Below are 19,966 nucleotides of genomic sequence, written 5' to 3' on the forward strand. Positions count from 1 at the left end.
ATAGATAGATAGATAGATAGATAGATAGATAGATAGATAGATAGATAGATAGATAGATAGATAGATAGATAGATAGATAGATAGATAGATAGATAGATAGATAGATAGATAGATAGATAGATAGATAGATAGATAGATAGATAGATAGATAGATAGATAGATAGATAGATAGATAGATAGATAGATAGATAGATAGATAGATAGATAGATAGATAGATAGATAGATAGATAGATAGATAGATAGATAGATAGATAGATAGATAGATAGATAGATAGATAGATAGATAGATAGATAGATAGATAGATAGATAGATAGATAGATAGATAGATAGATAGATAGATAGATAGATAGATAGATAGATAGATAGATAGATAGATAGATAGATAGATAGATAGATAGATAGATAGATAGATAGGTGATGGATGAATGTGTCTTTTGACAGATGACTGGATACCCACATATATTGCTTGGTTTATCTAATGACTAACTGATTTTTACAAGAGCATCTCTAACAACCGATCCTCTTTGGATGTGGAAACGGTTCAAATGTACTGACAGGAGTGGTGCCATTACCTAATTCACCTTTACGACATCCATGCATCGGCATACTTAACCCTAATCCACAATGTCCTGGTGGTGTTACCCGAAAACTTCACATTATAAACGGAGAGGTGGATAGGTTGCTTAACTGATTCGTCGTATTACTGGCTGACTGTCTGACTGAGTGAATACTCATTCGGCCAACCGATCCATTGATGACAGCAAGAAATATTTCAATCGACTGACTGATGACTCCAACTGAGTCAATTCGTGTCGTTTGAATACAACTATCAGCGTTACCTAGATTTTTTGACCAGACTCATCAACAGACTCATTATTGGCCATCAAAAAAGTTTAATTTTTTTTAGCTAATATCAGCAAGACCCTAATGAGAAATGCAAATCATCATTTAGGTAGGAGAATCTTGTCTGTAATTTTTCGTTCGATATCGGCAAAAGGTATATTGCATTATGCATTGCAAGAATACGGAGGTGAACACTCGCTATGCTTAGTTCACCAACCGGGAAAATCAGTTTCTGTTCCGGACTCCGATTTTATTTGTAGTGGGCATCTGTCCTGAACCCCATGGGCATATCACCTGCATATTTTGGGGTCCAAATGGGTATTTTCAAATACAAGAAAGTTTGATGCTTACACCACAAGGTTGCCTAAACTGTTCCCATGAGCAATAAAATAACTGTTTTCATATTCATAGTTATTAAACTCACTGAAATCAAATCAGCTAAGTCTCGAGGCATTCACATGATTCCAAGGGTGACTTTGCTACATTTCGGTTTATCCACCGATACTTTCCGGTTATTTGGTCCACTAGTTGATAAGGAGAACGAACCCTGCATTTTTCGAACCGTTTCAAGGCATATCTGACAATACGGAGTATACATTGTCATGTATTGTTCTCGCAATTCGGAAGTCCTTATAACGTATGACCTAAGGAGACCCATGTGACTAAATATAAATAAGTGGAAATAGTGGCTGTTTCGTCGAATGCGGGGAACCATCATGATTTGAAGTTTTGTGTGAGTCATAAGTTATCATTGTCGTCATTCGAATTCATGCTTTGTAAACTTACGCTTTCAGAATAGAAGCATAACAACCAGGTTAGACCAACAAACAAGTTGTCTGCGCTTATTATCTGTCAAAAAATGCTTAGACGGTTTCTTCTATCCGTCAGGGATTATTAGGACCGAAGAGCTTGTCTCATAGAATATCCTTGTCTTTCCCATACAGTAGTTCTATTTTACACAATATACGCCCCACTACTTTACAGGGTGGTACTCTGTATGCAGTGAGTGATCCATAAACAGTCGCAGTGCATCCGATACATACTGCGTCCATTCCTCTCGCCAACCTGGTCTTCGCCATTCAGATCCATAAATTCTCTCTTCCTTATCAGTCCGACCGTCGTCTGGGTCCGATGTATGCCTTTGTTACTTTCATGATTCCGAAGTCAGGAGCTCCTTGTATAGATAATATATCATACCAGTGGAATGGGAAATTCAGTCTCTGCTTCCCAGGCTTTACTCAAATCATCCCAGTTGCAAGTCATCTCGTTGGCTTATCGAGCTTGTTTACCCCCGAGTCCCAGTTTCATACTACGTTGTTGTCTGCGTCTAAGGCAGAAAGTACACAGTGACACCACATGACTTAGTCATGTGGGTCCACGGGTCTGTTGTCATGGGAAACGGAAGGGAGCATTTGAGCGCAAATCTGTTGCCGTTGCTGACCTTGATCTTGACCAAACCGGTCAGGTCACGTGACTGCTTGCTCCATGTCTGGGCAAATGATTATTCTAGCTAAAAAGGGCAATAAGACGGACCGAGCGTACTCGTTTACCTCAATACCGTGACAGCTAACAACGGTTGAATGTACATTCCTATCAAACTTGGAGATTGCCTTCCTGATAGAACATTGTTGGTGAGTGAATTCGAGTTCTGCTCCAGAGTGGAGACCACATACACCAAGTGCACCATGTCTAGGTTTGGAGCATACCATTAACAATGCCATTAGGAAATGCTGTACGTCTATAAAGGCAAGCGGTTCCTTCACCTATGCCATGCACAGGTAATTTCTGCACAAAGTTACTGTGCAAAATTTCCACATGGTAGCGGCTTGTGGCATAGAAACTTTGATTAACAGTGTCTTTAGCGTCACTTGCTTTTTTCGGCGGTGAAGTCACAGGGACTGGTTGGCTTGTGTTGAGAACTTGCTTAGGGCAAAGGGCAAAAATTTCCAACGATCCGGCTATGCCCTCAAAATTTATCAAATCCTAATGATTTTGGGACCAACGTTATTCTTTTCGAATAAATCAGCGAGCTACTTACAATTACAGTGGGTGTGGCGCATTTGGAAACTAGTAGTCAGCTTAAATGAGAGCTTCCAGGAATACAATTTTTTTGTTATTGGTGATGGCAAGATCAAGGTGGTGGCTAAAAGTATCCACTACTTGGCAGATAGATAACATGATTAGTTCCCAGTGGATGAAACTATAGTCAGGTAAATCACACCAGTCAGGTGTTGTTGTCAGTTGAGATTTTATCCTATCAGTGAGGCCAGTCTAAGCTGAAAAGCCAAAAATATTGTACAGTAGATTCATCCCTAATGGGGATCGTCACAAGTGTGCATCTCACGAAACTCAGAGTTTCGAATTCACGAGTGGCTGAGCCCTTGGCCGTTCGACCTCGAGCGTTTGCTCATCTGAGTGATTAGCTCTCACTTCATGTTTTCCCTTAGGATATCCGAGTTACATGAACAAGCTAGGTTGAGGATTTACTGCAAGTCCAAAACGAGGAAACATACTGAAAACACAAGCAAGAAATTACTAGAAAAACTGACTTTCTATCCGTAGTACATCAGTTCCACTCTGACCCAAGTGAAACTAATCAAATCCAAGAAGTGACCGGGGGTTGTTTCTAACCAAAGATTGTATTCGTTCGAACTATATTTTACTTTTCAATCGCTTTCTGTTCTGCAATCACTTTGACTGCGTTTAGAATAAAATTAATCTCATGCGAATAGAATGACCGAATTTCCGGTCCTTTTGTTCTTGGCTTAATATTCCATTCTAGTTGGTCGGTAGACAAGGAATCAAACGATCAATATTACTGACTTTATTGCTTGTATCAACTACGATTGAACAACAGCGTCCACAGAATGTGAACGAACTCAGCCAATGTGGTTAAACATCAATAAGTAAAAAACACTACGGGAAGTTAGGCGAAAACAATCACTTTGTAACAAAGTTCACTAGAGCTTTCGCCAGGTGAAACGAAAATGCGCATCCAACCCCATAACCGAGACTTGTTGGTGAAGTCGAATTAGCTACCTAAAGAATACTCATAACACTTCACCTATGGTTTTTATACTGTCAACGGCTCATAGTCCAAGATATTCAAAGGATACTTTAACCCATCTGGCCATCAGTTCCCTTCTGGTCATGAACAGACCACCACTGATCAATGTACATCAAAATGCATAGTTTGACGCAGAGTAAGTCCGGTACTCAGAACAATAGCACAAGTGGCGCCAAAAGGTCATTATCCAACGCAGAAGAGGGAGAATTCACTTTTCATATGCGAAAGTTACATACTGATGTTTACCTTTAATGTCATACCAATGAACGTTCGTTAGTCGGAATGATCCGTTTAAAATGCGTTGAGATAAAGCATCAGACACTCGCGGTTCCGATCACAAGACTTTATATTGGATCTGTGGCGGTCCGTCTGTCTTACATAAGGCATTTTCACGTGGAGAAACTGAAGATAAAAACTGGAGAACTGTAGAACATAAGGTTGATGGAAACTCGGGGACTGCGCGGAGAAAATTTTCACATTAGAAAATGCGCTTGAAATATTTGGGATGTTCCTGTATATAAGCACCCTCTTTGCAGGATCTCTGGAGCAGTTAATCCCGAAAACAACACTTGTAGTAGCACGAATAAATGACTACAAAAGATGTATGCTACGAACAGTTATCAGTTTTCATAAAGGAAACTACGCACAAGGTTGCTGATAACTCTTCGACAGCCCACGACCGGTTTCGAAGTTTTTGGGACTCATCAGGTAGGCGCAGTCCCCGGGTTTCCGTCAACAATATGTTCTGCTTGAAACCAAATTGCACGAAATAAAGTTGACGGAAACCCGGGGACTGCGCCTACCTGATGAGCCCCAAAAAGGGCGAAACCGGTCGTGGGCTGTCGACGGATTTTCAGCAGCCTTATGAGTAGCACATTACAAAGATATACATGTATCGCGATATCTCGAATATCGTAGAGACTGAAACCTGAAGCGGCCTGGTGCAGCACATTCAATTGCCTGAGAGCATCACAAACGAGAGATTCAGGCTGGGTTCCGGTGAGTCTCTCAAAAAAACTAAATTAGTGTATATTTGTTTTCGGGTTGTTTAAATATGCCAGAAAGCAGTTTCAGCGTACGTGGAATCCATTCTCAATTGTCCAGGTAACAGGTTTATCGTCTCGGTGTGAAATTAAAAAGTTCTAAAAGATGAAAACCCCTCGGCGTGAGCGCAGCACTGTGCTTTTGTCTTCGCAGTCTGAACCACTGGCTCAGTTGCATTGCATTGGCGCCGGTACATCTACTTAGATCGTAATGCATGAGTGACTCCACTTGTCACCTTCAGGGTAACTAGCGTGCGTGTGCCACATTTTGGCCGAGATCAAGAACTTATTGCGTTCGTCACTCCAGATAACTGACGTAAATATGATGGACAACTGAGAAACACGTTTACCTTCAGAATCAGCGAGAAGGGGGAAAGTAGCAAACCTACATATTTTTCTACCTATTGCCTGTCTACCTATCCCACGTAGTAATCATTTTTCCATAGCTCACATCCGCAGGCACATTGGACAGGTGTCAAGAAAGCTGACTCTTTTCATTGCAATCGCTGGCTTGTACAACTTCGTATATGTTATTCAGGTCTCATTCTTCTGTTTTTATCACAGCCCGCAACGTTCGACTTCCTTAGCGAACTGGTAAGCAGGCTACTCTTGCGCTTACTTTACAGGCTTGATCGATAGACATTTGTGCGTTTCGGAGGCTTGAACACAGGATTAAGCTAAGGCTGGAGCACCACAAACCCCAGAATTCCAGTGAGTTTCCAGCTGCCGGTTATGCTAGTTTTGGTATAATCCTCATTTAATGAGCTAAGCCATCCTTCTCCTAATGGATATCCGTGAAAAGTCAGATCTCTACTGCCCCACTGTACATCCCGATAAAAACTTGCACTGGTTGGCTTATTAACCGTTTTTCAATGAAAACGATCACTTGCACACCAACTAGTTGTAGCACTGATATATTAAAGACACTTTCCACCATTGTCTATTCATTCTCTTGCCCAAAATGAAAAGTTCGTTTATGCTAGTAGAAGCTGACCACTTCAAGGGGCAAGTAGGATGCCCTAGTTCAACTAAGGCGAGTCTTGGTGCATCAAAATACACCGGTCTTTTGCGATCATGTTTTCATACAGTATAGTTTTTCATTGAATTTTCCAGGTAAAGCTCTGGAGCCCACCACCCGGTTGGGAGTAGAAAGGGATTGTGGTCCACAAGTAAGAAAAAACCAAACAAAGCTCCTCATACAATCTTCTATTAGTGTAACCTTCGGAAGACGTTGGTCATTACTAGGAAAAGTTAACTACAGCTATGCATGATATTGGACACTGTGCCTGTGGCGATTCTGAGCACGGAGATAGACTGTCAGATGGCCGGATAGGCATCAGAGAGTTGGAATTGAACCAGAAAGTTCGAAAATGGGACAAGCTTGTGCAGCCCGGAGCACACAGAAACTCTCAACTAATCCGGACCAAGGAGACCACCTGCTATGGAATCAATCCAACGTAATTTATGAAGTCCGATAAATGATAAAGATAGTCCAGCAGATTTTTCCCAAAAACAATTTAGTTGGACCTCTCAAATTGTGCTACCTCTTTCATTTGACCTTCCCAAACTGAACCATGGTCTGTCGAATTCGACCCCCAGCTCATGAAATACCAATGCGCATTTTGTTCTGAACGTCGTCGATCTACTGTGCCATACAGGCTTCCGTGACATTATTCAGAGGTTTTGGAGTTCGTGTGTTCCGTCTTGGTTAATACGTATCAACACATCTGGAAGCAAGAATGTATTTCAGAGAACTGTAGCCACTCATTCATCGTATCTGCACTCGGAAATTAGCTCGAAGAGAATTTCTGACCATACGGGTATTAGCCTGTCGCTCATCACGGCGCGGTTACCAGCCTCCTTAATTTCGCTACATCTAACCCTGGCACATGAGACGCATATTCGAAAGAATCAGAAGGATTCCGACCAGGTAGAGGGTCGAACGTCCACATCTCTACATTAGGTCGAGTGCAGCCAACGGCATAGCGAAAACCAGCGACCAACATTCGCCGTCTTCTTAACTGTGTAGACAGAATGGCACATCAAAACATACGCGAAAAAGTGAAAGATTCCACAAGGAACCTGAATTCTAGGGATCAAAGTGGAACCTGACGAAATACTAGCTAACCAATGTTGTGCGGACGCCGCCATTTCTTTATTCTACAACTACCAGTCTGCGTCGGCCTATAGGCTTTGTATGGCATTTGGGCACCAGTATTTAGTACTGGTTAGTCGCTTCACACTTTGATGACGTTAGACCCACACAATCCATTCTGAGTTAAATTTCAGAGGTAATTTCTCATTTCCTCATCTGTTTTTGCGTCTTCTAAGTCCAAAATCTTGCCTCAGTGCTCTAGTGTCCATTTTAAACATCAATATGAACAGTGTGAGACCGGTGATCGGTTTGCATGTCTTGGCTGCCGCATAAGGCGCGATTGTACTGCGGTAGGAGTTAGTGCATGCATTAGCAAAACTCGAGCAACGTTATCTGTGGTGTCAAAGACGAAATTAACTGAAGCTGAATGGCCGTGTATGCTTACCAACTGTCTCTGGTTTCTAAATTTAGCCCCTCCGAGTTGAAGACCTCAGAGGGCTCCAAACCTGCCTAGAATAGCAGCAGTCAGCTGGCCGCAGCATTTACACGGTGAAATGGAGCGTAGGCGAGTACCTGTTAACGGGACAGCATCATTGCAGCGTCAAATAAACTCATTAAGCCAATATATGTTGGGCGTGCTCAATAAACATCTTCCAGAAAAGACGATGTTTTCCGTTCCGAACTGGTGTTCCTGGAAGATTCAAAAAGGACGGGCCATGACAGGACTGCGCCGAATGAAACAGATTACAATCAAACTAGGTGCTGTGGTGTACCGCGCCTTCTTGACTGCCGCCCACGTGGTTGACACCCAATAGGATGTCTCACGTAACGGACCTCAATGCTGATCATGCTGTCACTTTCCAAGCAGACTGTCTAACTAACATTTATCTGTCTTTGTGTTTTGGGTCTATGTTGAATGTACTTCCGCTTGTGACATTTCCGTCCCAAATTGCGCTCAGATTTGTTTATCTCACTGCTGTTCTTGATCGCCTTCCATTAGGATATTGAGCTGTTCTACAGGCTTTCATCGTGTTCTTTTGTTTCAACTTCTTCCTCATGGTCTTATGTTTGTTATGCACCAGTATTTACAACCAGTACACTAGAGTTTTTCCTTTTAATTAAGATTATGATGAGCAGCGATGATGATGTCCCGATGATTCAGCTGCTGTCAGTTAGTGATAGATGAGTGGGTAGAAGGCGTATTCGGTAGCTGAAGACTTGGGAACTGCGAAATTTCACCGAAAACTACTTCTGATACCGATTACTCCCCGTTTACCAGTTTAGGTTCCACCGGGTACTTCAAATTCCCCAAGTAACTATTCATTGTTTATGACTGTGAGATCCCGAGTGTTAGAGGAAACTGGTCAACACGTATACCACAAATTAATATCTTAACGGGCATTGAAATGGGCTACTATCGTTTCGTCAAATTTGAGTGCTCTGGGGCGATGTTAACGGTCATGACACGCTGATATCTCAATCTTCCGTTAGGAATATTCTCATGATCTCGTATATGTTGTTACGTAACCCCACTGTGAAAAGTGTTCAAACGAAGTCAGGAAAACGGACAGCATGAGCGCAAACCATAACGGAAGTAGCCATTAAATGGGTTCGACGACAAAATGCTAGAAAAAGAAATCGAATGCACGTGATATGAGTGCGCCCCAATCAATTCACTAGGCTATATTCAAAATCATGTTGCTCACGAGTGTGATGAACGGTCTTCAATCCCTTTCCTTCAAATTTTTATCAACCCAGCACTAATCTAGTTGACGACACCTAGACAAAATTAACAAAGTACTTCGGAGTGAGTCTCCATTCTCACAAACCACACGACGATTCAATTAGAATCAACTACTTCCGGAAAGGATATATACTTTTTTATGGCAAGTTGGACACCCACAATGTGATGGACAGTGTTCACTGGGAACATTCGGCCTGGAGTTTGGATGCAACTTTTTTTAACTTTCAATCTGGGACTAGCAAAGTCGTATGGGGTTAAATATATTTAGATGATTTATTTGATTTGCTAGTTGCTAAACTGTGTTGCATTCAGTTTTCACTAAATAGGTTGAGAAAATGCTAGCATCCACAGCTATTTTCTGGTCCATAACGACCGCTAGACAATAAGCGTTTGGTTGGTTATACGTGCACCTCTGAATAAGATGGGCTTGGAGACTCAAGTCAGTACCCAGATCAGGTAGCTATCTCTAACTAGTGATGTCGACGGTCCTATGATAAAATTGTGGAATCGGATTACAACGTTGGTCTTCCGCATTTTCAAGTGTGCTCTATAATTTTGAATGTCACTCAGCGGTAAATCTATCCCCAAATTAGTGAGTTTAGGGAAGAAGTGATAGTCCTTTCCACGTGTGTGTTTCGCTTACAAAAACTTTACTAATTTGTACTCAACTACAGATTCTCTTTAGTTCTGCGCTTTAATAATCACCTCGTCCAGCCTCTTCCTGGGACTGGACGAATGAAAGACACCTTTACCAAACAAAATCGGTTTTCCAAGAAACTCACCTGGAACCCAGCTGAATCTCTTGTTTATGAGTAGTGTACTACGCTTATACGAAAGACATCTTTACTTTCCATAATCAGCAGTTATTGTCACCGTTCCATGGATTCGGACATCGCCAATATGACTGCTGTCCTCGTTCCAGTGTCTAGTGCCGGAAAGGAACACAATAGCCTTATTGCAAATAAACCAATGCGTGCATAAGCATCACGGCCTCGCGCCATATATTCAGGGGGCACTGTCAGACTTTGATCCAAGGCTGTCTGATTGATGTTTAGTGAAGTTTGAGGGTCTCAGTAGGTTTCCAGCATTCTGGGATAATCTTCAAAAATCTGACTTTCCTGACAGTTTCACGTCTGACTAATGCGTCGGGTGCACAAAACGATCTCCCGACAATAGAGATGGATGGTACGAACCTGGAGCACTTAACCAAATGGTTGTGTTCAGGAGTGCCGGTACTAACGAGGGTGCTCATGTGGCTGAGCCAAACCTTTAGAGCTCACGGTTGCCCAAAGGATGATTTTACGGTGCTGAAAGTTGCATCCATTTTTAACATACTTTGGGATCTTTGTCTCAAAAAAATAAATTCTTGTACGCTGCAGTTGTCCTTACGATATCGAACACAGGTCCACTATAGTGCAGATTTAGCTTTGGGAATCGACCCGTCCGACAGCAGACAGAACTACCCACTTTGTCATTTTAACGCAAGCTGCAGCTGGCCATCACTTTAACACGTTTATGAATGAGGGATCTCACTTTGAGGCAACGTTCTAGACGTTTCCATTGGGCTTTGATGTATCACTATAGAGATTATTACTTCTGATAAGCATTTCACCGATGGTGTGTCTTCCCTCTTTTGGCAATGAGTTCATCAGTATGACGGGGAGCGTGCACGTAGCGATAGTGAAAATGATGCTCAGTTGTTGATGGAGATTAGCCAAGGGGTCAAGTGACTTGTCATTTTATCGAAACGCTTGGAAAGCAAGTGGTAGCCAAGACGTCCTGGTTTCAAGGATTTATTTGAAAAAGATGCTCTCGACCCTAGGAGATTCCACAGGACCAAATGATAAGTAATCAGTTAGAAACCGATAGCGTTTCCCTTCAGGCGACATCCACATACAGCAATGAGAAGTCGAGTATACTGACTGGAGTGGTTAGGTAAGCTCCTATGTGTGCCAGTGTGTGACCTAGAGTCCTTGTTGCTTCTGGATCATCCAGGCGACTCGGTAGAATCGGATCTGTCCAAGGATGGCCACGCTGACTATCGACAAAAAGACCAACAAACCTAGGGTCACGCTTGAACATGTCATATTCCGTATAGTCATAATTGAGCTCAATGTGAATTTTACCTGTCTGAACTTGAACTTCATCCGTCCGTATGTACTTACAGGCGGATACAGGTGTTCAAGCTCTTGTTGGCGCGATCGTTGCAGCTTGTCCCTTGCTCATGCTTTGTCTGATTCAACGGGAAATGCACCTCGCCACACAGGGTCCAACACCCCATCTGGGGTCCACACACACGAACGGCGTGCAAGTTCAGACAGGAAAAGTGGCGATAGCTCAAACTGATTAAGTACTTGGGTGGTGTAAAGACAACATAGCGTCCAAATTCACAGTCCAGATTCACATGGTGACCTCTACCTAAGAGAATATACAGCGCGGTGGGTGAGTCGAGAGAGCAGTGAAGTAAAGACTGCTGGATCGGCCAGTCCACAAGGCGAATACTGATTTGTGATAAGTGGCTCTGCGATTTGTAGAGTTCACGTTCACATCACTCTCCTTTGAAAAGCCCTGTCCTGGCGCAATTTTATGAGTCCACACTAAAGGCTGGAAGCACTAGACTCGAGTTTCGCTCTTTCAAAGCGCATCAACAGTGTATATTCTTGGCCATGCCGGGGTCCGAACACTGAATTAGCACATCTGAACAGGTAAACGTTTTCACGCTTGAGCAATGTGATCGATTTTTCCGTCGCCTAATTAAGTAATGACTCGACTAACATGTGGAACACCCTCATCGCTGTCTCCGAATGACCATGGCTCCAAAAGATCAAAAATATGAGAGCAAACTCGACAGTTACCCTCTTTCTCTGGTTCTCTGCTAAAAGGAAACACCTGTCTCNTCTCTGAAAATTTTGGTGACACGGAATGTTCCCATCGCAGTTCTCTTCGAGGAGGAAAAGAAAGCGGAGGGGACATTCGTAGGTCCATCGAGGGGACTCCACCGAGAGTAACACACTGTACTTCATGAAGCTGTAGGGTTCCTGCTTGGACGGGTCAAAAAACTGGCATTACACGAAACTTCCCTCGAATATTAACTAGGTCAGGTGTAGTCCGTTTCCAAATAATCACTGTTTAATGTAATCAAAAGTGATATATACTAGTATTATGTAAAGTATAACACAGAAAACACATGCATAAATGTTGCCATAAGTGAAAGGCTCGACGTAACGCGGTCCAGTCTTGACCTATGATATTCGTCCGAAGAGGCAAGTTGATTGATTGGAAATGACATTAGTCGATAAGTTAGCTCCCACTTTTTTCTGGGTGTCGTTCAACAACTAAACTGAAAGCGGAAAGAGCGAACCGGACTGCGAACATTTGAGATTGATGTGTAACTTCTTCCCTCAACATCCAAAAAAATATTGCATACACTTGTGGCATTGCTACATTGGCCACATTCTATACGGTCCATTTGGGCGCAATGATTTGAAAATAGGAAATGTGGAAAATACCAAGATACTTGTAAGCGCTATAACTTTAGCTTTCACACGTTGTCAACAACTCAGATATTTTCTGTTCTCGGCTCGTGAGAGGTTTCGATACACTTATGGTCAGCCCGGCTTTGAAAGTTCACCCTTGCAGGAGGCCAAAAGTGGTCTATGCTCGTGGGTGGTCGTTATCTGATGTGAACAGGTTTTTTCGTCCCATGTCCCCGATGGATTGCCCACTTATTTTGCCAAAATTAATAAAGATAGCGTTGTTTCTACACACTTTGCAAATTATTTTATTTGTCCTTTCGGAAGAGAGCGCTAATGGCTATTACCTACCTACAAAGAGCCTGTTTTTTGGGCGCGGTTGTGTCAACAGGTGTCAGCAATACTGTCCCACATACTTCATTTATATCAGGAGTATATTTTGTCAGCAAGGAAAACTTTCAAAACCCACGCTCTTCGGGCCGTCTAAATGCAGCCGGTAAAACGTAAAAACATCCAGCCTGTCACTAACAGATTGTTGTTCATAGACATCCTTTTGCCCAAACCGATGATCCACTGGATCTTGATAGGACTTTTCACTTTGCCCGCATTTGAGACTCGTTGTGCTGATTTTGAATCGATTTATTTTGTCTGTTCTCCCTTTAAGGCACGCTCCTTTCTAAAAAAAATCCCATTCAGTAGCAATTACTTTAAGCACCCTCCTTTTAAAAAAAATCCCATTCAGTAGCAATTACGAGAGAGTCAGAACAATGCGACCGTAAGGTTTTCATCTTGAATACTTGGCATCGACCAGCCCATGACCTCTGAATAAATGGCAGCGCACAATACATATTCAGTTGGACTTGCGGTTCAGTCAACATAGAATGGGAATACAATGTGTATCGAACTCTTCGTTGCTATTATTGGACGGGATGACAGCAACTTCCATCAAACATCACGTTTCAGTGGTCACCCAGGGAGTTGAATATGTTTATAGGTTTACAATACTAGCATGTGTATTTTACGGCAAGCATCACGCTGTGATGCTTCTGTGGGCAGATATACTCACGTGAACTACGAAGAAGAATCGATTTTTCAAACCCAAAAGTTAAGTAAGCTTGTGTGATAAGTTGACTTGATATCTAGAATCCTAAAACATTGAGTGGCTTCCATCCACCTGAAAGGCAATGCAGGACAACAATGGCTGTAGGACGCCGACAATTCGCTTTTATCCATTCAGTCACAATACTGAAAACAGATTTTGCTTCATAAAACGGGAATAAATAGCAATAATACGGTGAAACGGTGCCAGTCGTATAGTGGGCCGATCAAGTCCGGTTCTCCAATCCGAAGTAAGCTGGTAAGTTGTGATCGGTCATAAATTCCTCTCACCGAGAGGCGATGGTCTCCCATAGACGAGCTTGTTTTGAACTCAGAATCCCCGGAAATAATACCAATTCCAAAAGTGCTAGCAAAGTTCCCTGAATAACCGTTAAAGTTGTCCACAACACACCACGGCCCAAGTAGAAGCCTAACCACCCAGTAAAAAGTTTTTTAGCAGATTGCAGTTTAAGGGAGATCACCCAACTACAGCCTTACTGCACAAATCACCTACTGTAGTCGTTTGTACGTACCCAGCCACTCAGCTAACCCTGCACTCATCAACGAGACAAGTGAAAAGCGCCGCGTACTGTACCCAATCTTCCTGCCCCACATACTGTGTAACCATACACATTCGGTTGCGGTGAAACATACATTGCCAGAACAGAACGCGACTGAGAAAATTTACCTCATCATTTGAGTCCTGATCGATCAACCGACGGCCTGTGAGCTGAGATCCGAAAACCTGCCACATCGATCGCCACTGGACAGAGGACGGCGCGATCCCAACCAAAAATTGTTAGCTTTCAGTGAGACCAGTCAACACCAAGCCAGCTGGTGCGCACAAAAGGACAAATTACTAGCTTCCTTTGGGCTAAAGTACCGGGTCTGATTAGCCCACTGGCTCCGTCCCACCGTTTACTGCTACTTACTCCTATTTCATTGTGTAAAACTCATGGTTTTTAGTATTGCGCCTGAATAGATAAAAGCAAAATATCGCCGACCCACAGCCTTCATCTTTCAACCGTATTATTCAGATTGCCACTAGGATAACTTTATATAGTCCATCGGATGAAAGCGTCCCCTGCTCGAAGACTTTATTGCAGACTTTAGGGAGACACTGAACAGATCAAAATTATTTCTTGTTTCAGCACACGCACAAGAATCATCGGAAAACCGGACTACCCAAAAGCAGCTGCGTGCACATTCCAAGCTTCCCACAATCCCCGTGAAAAAGCAGCAAGCCTTAGAATTAAAGATGTTAACAGTAGAGGCCTCTGAGAAACTAACAAATTCCTCCCACGGGCCGAAACGAAAAGCGCTCTGATTCTTATCCGTCATTAGCACGTGACCACGTGGGGCAGCTATAAGCGGTGAAAACTTCGAACCAAAGGGATAGGTGTTACATAGACCCGATGAATCTCGACCAGGATGGGAATGCTTTCCACTACCAACCACTTTCTGCTCCTAAAGGCTATCAGGTGAATAGGTATGCCCTGCACGGTTTGGTATATGAAAGCCCAACAACTGTGGCAAGTAAGAAATCACGTTGTGAACGGATAATGAAACAACGTACTGTTACACACACTTGTTACACTCACTTGCACACTGGCTGCTTTCTAAACGACAGACGCAGTATGTGATGTTCTTCAACTGAATATGCTACACAAAGATGACCTCATGTTTCAGTTAGAACGATGTTTGCTATATCGCAGTACAACTTTTAGGAGAAACGCTACCCGTAATACTGTTGATTACTCAACGACATCCTACGACCGGTTCTACCCTTCTTGGGTTGACAGAAACACGGGGACTATGTCCGCCTGATGAGTCCAAAGCAGAGCGAAACCAGACTTGGGTTTCCGAAGAGATTTCAGCAAACCCAAGAGCAATGTTGTGTCAAGAAAATATCATGACCTCGATTATTCCAATTCCTTTGAAAAAATGTGACCACGACAGATTGACTGGAGTTGTAATCTGCCGAATAATGGAAAGCTGCCCCATAAGGGAGATTACATACGGCATACAATTTTCGACAATTACTGGTCTTTCCGGAATACTAAGCGTGCAGAGAATGACTGAATTCTTGCAGTCCGAAACAGGGTACGATAAATTTGTCAGGCACAGATGAAAGTGTCATATGCTGAAAGTAATGCAAGTTTGCACTTGTAGGAAAAAAAACTTTTCCCGGTCCTGTTCTGTAAAAGGCTCACCCAAAGTTTGCAATCTGGTTTATGTAGAACACTGAGTTTTTAGGACATATGATGGTGATTGAATGCCACATAAGAGGGATCTGCAACCGTGGCTCAGGGCCTATAAGAAACAGCTCCGACTAATCCCTTTAAAGTACTAGAAGCACAGATACTTGGAAATTTTTAAGCTGTTGTAGGTTTAGGAACAACTAGAATAACAGCACCGTGAAGTAATATTTTCAAGAGTGAACAAAATCTCAACAATTGCTGCGATTACCTTCAGCATATGTGAATAATTGTTCCAGTCAGGTCTCACAAAAATTCGATCTAGATAGGCACACAACAGCTGTTCGACTATTTCCATGGGAGGAGGTTGGTTATTTTTCACTTTCTCAAAGGTGATTTTCTGGCTTGACGGCTCTAGAAAGCCTTTGAATGAAGAATAATCATATTTGTCCAGTCGCGGAGAATTGCGGTTCAAATCAACTGCAAAGTCGTTGGGTGAATCTACTGGTGCTGGATGTTTTAGTGCTACAGTAGCACTTTGTGGTCACTTTAGCTGCAACGTCGCACGATCATGCAATTCGTCAGTGAACGTCACGTGACAGATTTAGAGAGCACACGCAACCACAAGTCCCGCGCGGTACAATCAAAGTAAACCATTTTGTGACGTGGGTGTCGACCACGGACACCAAATTGTTTTCACAGACAGCAAAGAAAGGTCACCAAGCGCAAAGCGTGCAGTAAATAGGTCAACAAATGTGAAACATAGTAAGGACGGGCGCAACAATGGATGCGAAAACTTCGTTTCAGGCAAATTTTGTGGTACAACAGCTACTAGCTGTGGTCGGGACAAATTGGGTCCATCACCTTAGTACTGGCGCTGACCGCTTTGTGAATGCGCGCGCTAGAATATGATCGATTTCCAATAGACCATTTCCGTACAACTTCTGTTAGCAGCACTATCAAAGCATATCTAACAGAGAAAGCACTAACTGAATGCTTCTACTGGTCCGCCACTGAAACCTAAGAATTCCAAACGTTGAAAGCCCAGTCACTCATAGAGTATGATCACAAACCGTCAAAATAGTGATCAGCCGACTCAAATCCCGAGACACGTTTTCACCATAAAAGCATGCGCAACAGACAGAATAACCTTAAGTCAACTACTGGAATACCCACTCTAAGTTAACAGTTGTAGCAGTTGTTGATTTTGCATCCTTAAACTCAAAAACTACCAGCTCAATGTTTGGTCGATGCTCCGACCCAAAAGTGTTATTCAGTATTAGTTCTTTATAGACAGACAGGCATGACCGTTGGGCTTTTAATGTCCATCTTGCATATCCGAACTCGCACCACTCTGGTCTGATCAGTTCTTCGTCAATCATCTGACTTACCAAGTCTGCTACAAGACTTGGACATTTCGATTGATGTTGCGCGTGACAGCCGATTTCCATGATCCAGAGGTTGATCAAATTAAACGCGAACAACATCCTATTTTCACCTCAAAGAATACTGATCCATGCTTTGATCCTAGCAGGTTCAACGTCACAGCATTAGACAAGAGAAACAACTGGAACGGAAAGAATACCTGCATCCGAAATTAAGACGCATCAGGAGTACTTAGTTGGACCAGGCTTGGATCACCAAACGGTTTCCGGAGAAAAACTTCAGAATGAATGGAGGCAAATTTGATCCAGCTAAAATGGAGGTTGGATATTCCAAAATCGACAAAACAAAGTAGCCCAAGCACTGGATAGCGGAAGCAAACTCTGAATGTAAGGAAGCTGTAAACGCTTAGGTTTCACTCCAAGTGGATACTTTCGAAAATTGAACAAAAACGTTCAGTTTTGGTTGAGTGGATTCCCTTTACCACATACTTCCGAACTCTAAATAGCTCAGTGGTTAAGGCGCAAATCTACTGGCCGAGTGTTCTGTGGTTCAAACATAATCTGGGCATCTCGGCTACTGCCCTCTAGGTTTGGGCGACCTGGGCAGTAGCTTAGCGTTTATGCTTCCTTCGGACGATATGGCAGCTAGGAGTCGAAAGGGTGTTAGGGTTAAACGACTGTTTATTTTTTGTACTTCTTAGGTTAGGCATCATAATGGGGACGCTTTTGAAAGCATGGGTGACCTGCTTGGTGTCGTGTTAGGCCTTTGAAGACATTCCTGGCCAAGAGCACCGCTCTAGCTCAACAAACAGCAAACACCAATCCAACTAGCTCTAATGTTGCAGCACTTAAATCTCCGTCCGTCCGGTAATCACTAGTCATTTGCTCTATCACGGTTACAAGGTGGTTGCCAATTAGCTCAACATTCACGATCAATGAGTAATCCCTGTTATCAATTGATTTACATTTTAGCAAAGCATTTGGATACTTTTGGCCTGATATATATATATATATATATATATATATATATCTTACAAAGATTCATTGAGCAAATCGCAGTTTTGACCCTCGAAAACAGTCACTCAGAATGTCCTGCATTCAAGCCTGAGGTTGGTTACACATTTTATTTGATCACACGATGGTACGATTGTGTCTATTTGCACTGATCACCTAAGTGCATTTTTATCACCCAAAAAGCTTGGTTTTTTAGGTCTGATTGGATGTGAACAACTACTAGTGTCAAAGGTGCGGTACTGAAAGGTAGCTTATTGAATGGTATTAAATTACTGACAGGCTAAGTGAGTGAAAACTCGAGTTTCACGACGGAGCTTGAAATAAGGAATTGCTCAATTAGTGAGTAGACTTGTTGCGTTCCGAAATTTCTGTTGCTGTGGTTTTTTGACACCCCAACATGGACGAATTTGGTGGAATATCTCCGAAGCCTTACTGGGGCTGAAGCACAAGCTAACGTGCTTAGTTTCGCTGTTCGTCTGTATCTGTAAGGTGTTTCACCAATCATGTGCTGACAAACAATCGGAGATTGCGGACTTCGTCGGAATGCAGCAGAAAGCTTCACATTAGCTAGGAGGAAACTGCAAGTGCATCATGTTCGAAAGGCGTAAATGAATCGAAAAGACGATTACAAAAACAAAAACATTCGTATCCTAGGAGTCCTCACACAGAGGAACAATGAAGAGAGGGAACACTGTGCATGAACAGCATAATCAAGCTACTCAGTACCACGTGTTCTAAATTTCGGTTACACTTGACAACGAATTTGTAGCTCTGTAAATTGGAGTAGTTCATTATCCTGAAGTCCACCTCGTTCCCATGGTTTGTTGTCGATGTCAATAAAACATACGAGTTTTCCGAGTGTATCTCGGTGCATGATGGTAAACGTTTTATGACATGAATCATATGTGCTCACACAGATCAAAAACGTCTAAAAAACACTGGTCCCATGCTCTCTCCATCACTCACTGCTTTGTAAACATTTAGCCAGAGTCCTTGTGCTTGTAAAATAAAGGCCTCCGTTAAGATGTGTATCAGGCGGCTCGAGTCAAGTCAAGCAAAGTATACACGCAATACATGGTGGTGGGGGCGAGATAGCCCAGTGGTTCGAGCGCGAATTTACTGACCGGAAGGTCCGTGGTTCGAACCGACCTCTACCTCTCGACTTCCCCTGTCTAGGCTTTGGCAACCTGGTAGTATCCCAGCCCACATGCTTCCTTTGGGTGGCACGGCAACCAGACACCGAAAGGATGCTCTAGCTGAACGATTATCTCCAATGCATGGTGGTAACATGAAACTCATTTCAATGGAGCTTTGGACACTGGTTGTAAGGCGGGTCCAACTGGCTTTGGATTCCCCTTTGATGCTCACACACTACTTGCCCATCTCACTGAATGATTTATACACAAGATTCCTTTTTTAGTTCGACGTAAATGAACTAGAGAAGACCTGTTTCTGTTGGTTTCTCAAACGACAATTGCGGCCACAAGATGAAAGTGGTCAGAAAATAAGGACCCCAAAGTTTACGCATCGTTATCAAAGGTCCCTGTTGTTTTTCAATCCGCTAGCAACTCCAAAGTTATGGCCTTTAAACTACGTAGTTGCTGGACATCGTTTTTTCTAACTAGAAGTACAAACCGATGCGAATAGCACATAGGACGGTGTTAACGACGCTGACGCAAAGCTGGTGCACCAAGGCCAACCTCATTAGGAGGTGAAGCGCATTTATTTTTCATTACATAACTACGCCACGTCGAGGTTCTCAGCAGCCTTATGAGTAGTGTATTACGTCAATACAATGTATCACGATATCTCGAATGTCGTGTCAACTGAAATATGAGACGGCCTGGAACAGAATATTCAGTTGCTTGAAAACATCATAAACGATTGATTCAGCTTGGTTCCAGGTAAGTCACTCATGGAAATCGAATTGGTATGCAAATGAATGTATTCCGGTAATTTCGTACAATTTGGGTTCAGTTAAGGCTTAAAGTTGACGGGAACTCG

The 19,966-nt window shown here is 42.8% G+C and overlaps 1 protein-coding gene across 1 annotated transcript; it reads left to right on the forward strand.

Moving 5' to 3' along the window:
* Positions 1 to 6,218: 6,218 nt before the first annotated feature.
* On the forward strand, positions 6,219 to 19,382 carry T265_03545 (hypothetical protein; the record flags this gene model as incomplete). The annotated part of the gene is made up of 2 exons (XM_009168057.1): positions 6,219 to 6,412; positions 19,139 to 19,382. The coding sequence occupies 2 exons, from the start codon at positions 6,219 to 6,221 to the stop codon at positions 19,380 to 19,382; spliced, it is 438 nt and encodes a 145-aa protein (XP_009166321.1).
* Positions 19,383 to 19,966: the final 584 nt, after the last annotated feature.

The sequence above is a fragment of the Opisthorchis viverrini genome (genome assembly GCF_000715545.1).
Source record: "Opisthorchis viverrini unplaced genomic scaffold opera_v5_51, whole genome shotgun sequence".
Lineage (NCBI taxonomy): Eukaryota > Metazoa > Platyhelminthes > Trematoda > Opisthorchiida > Opisthorchiidae > Opisthorchis > Opisthorchis viverrini.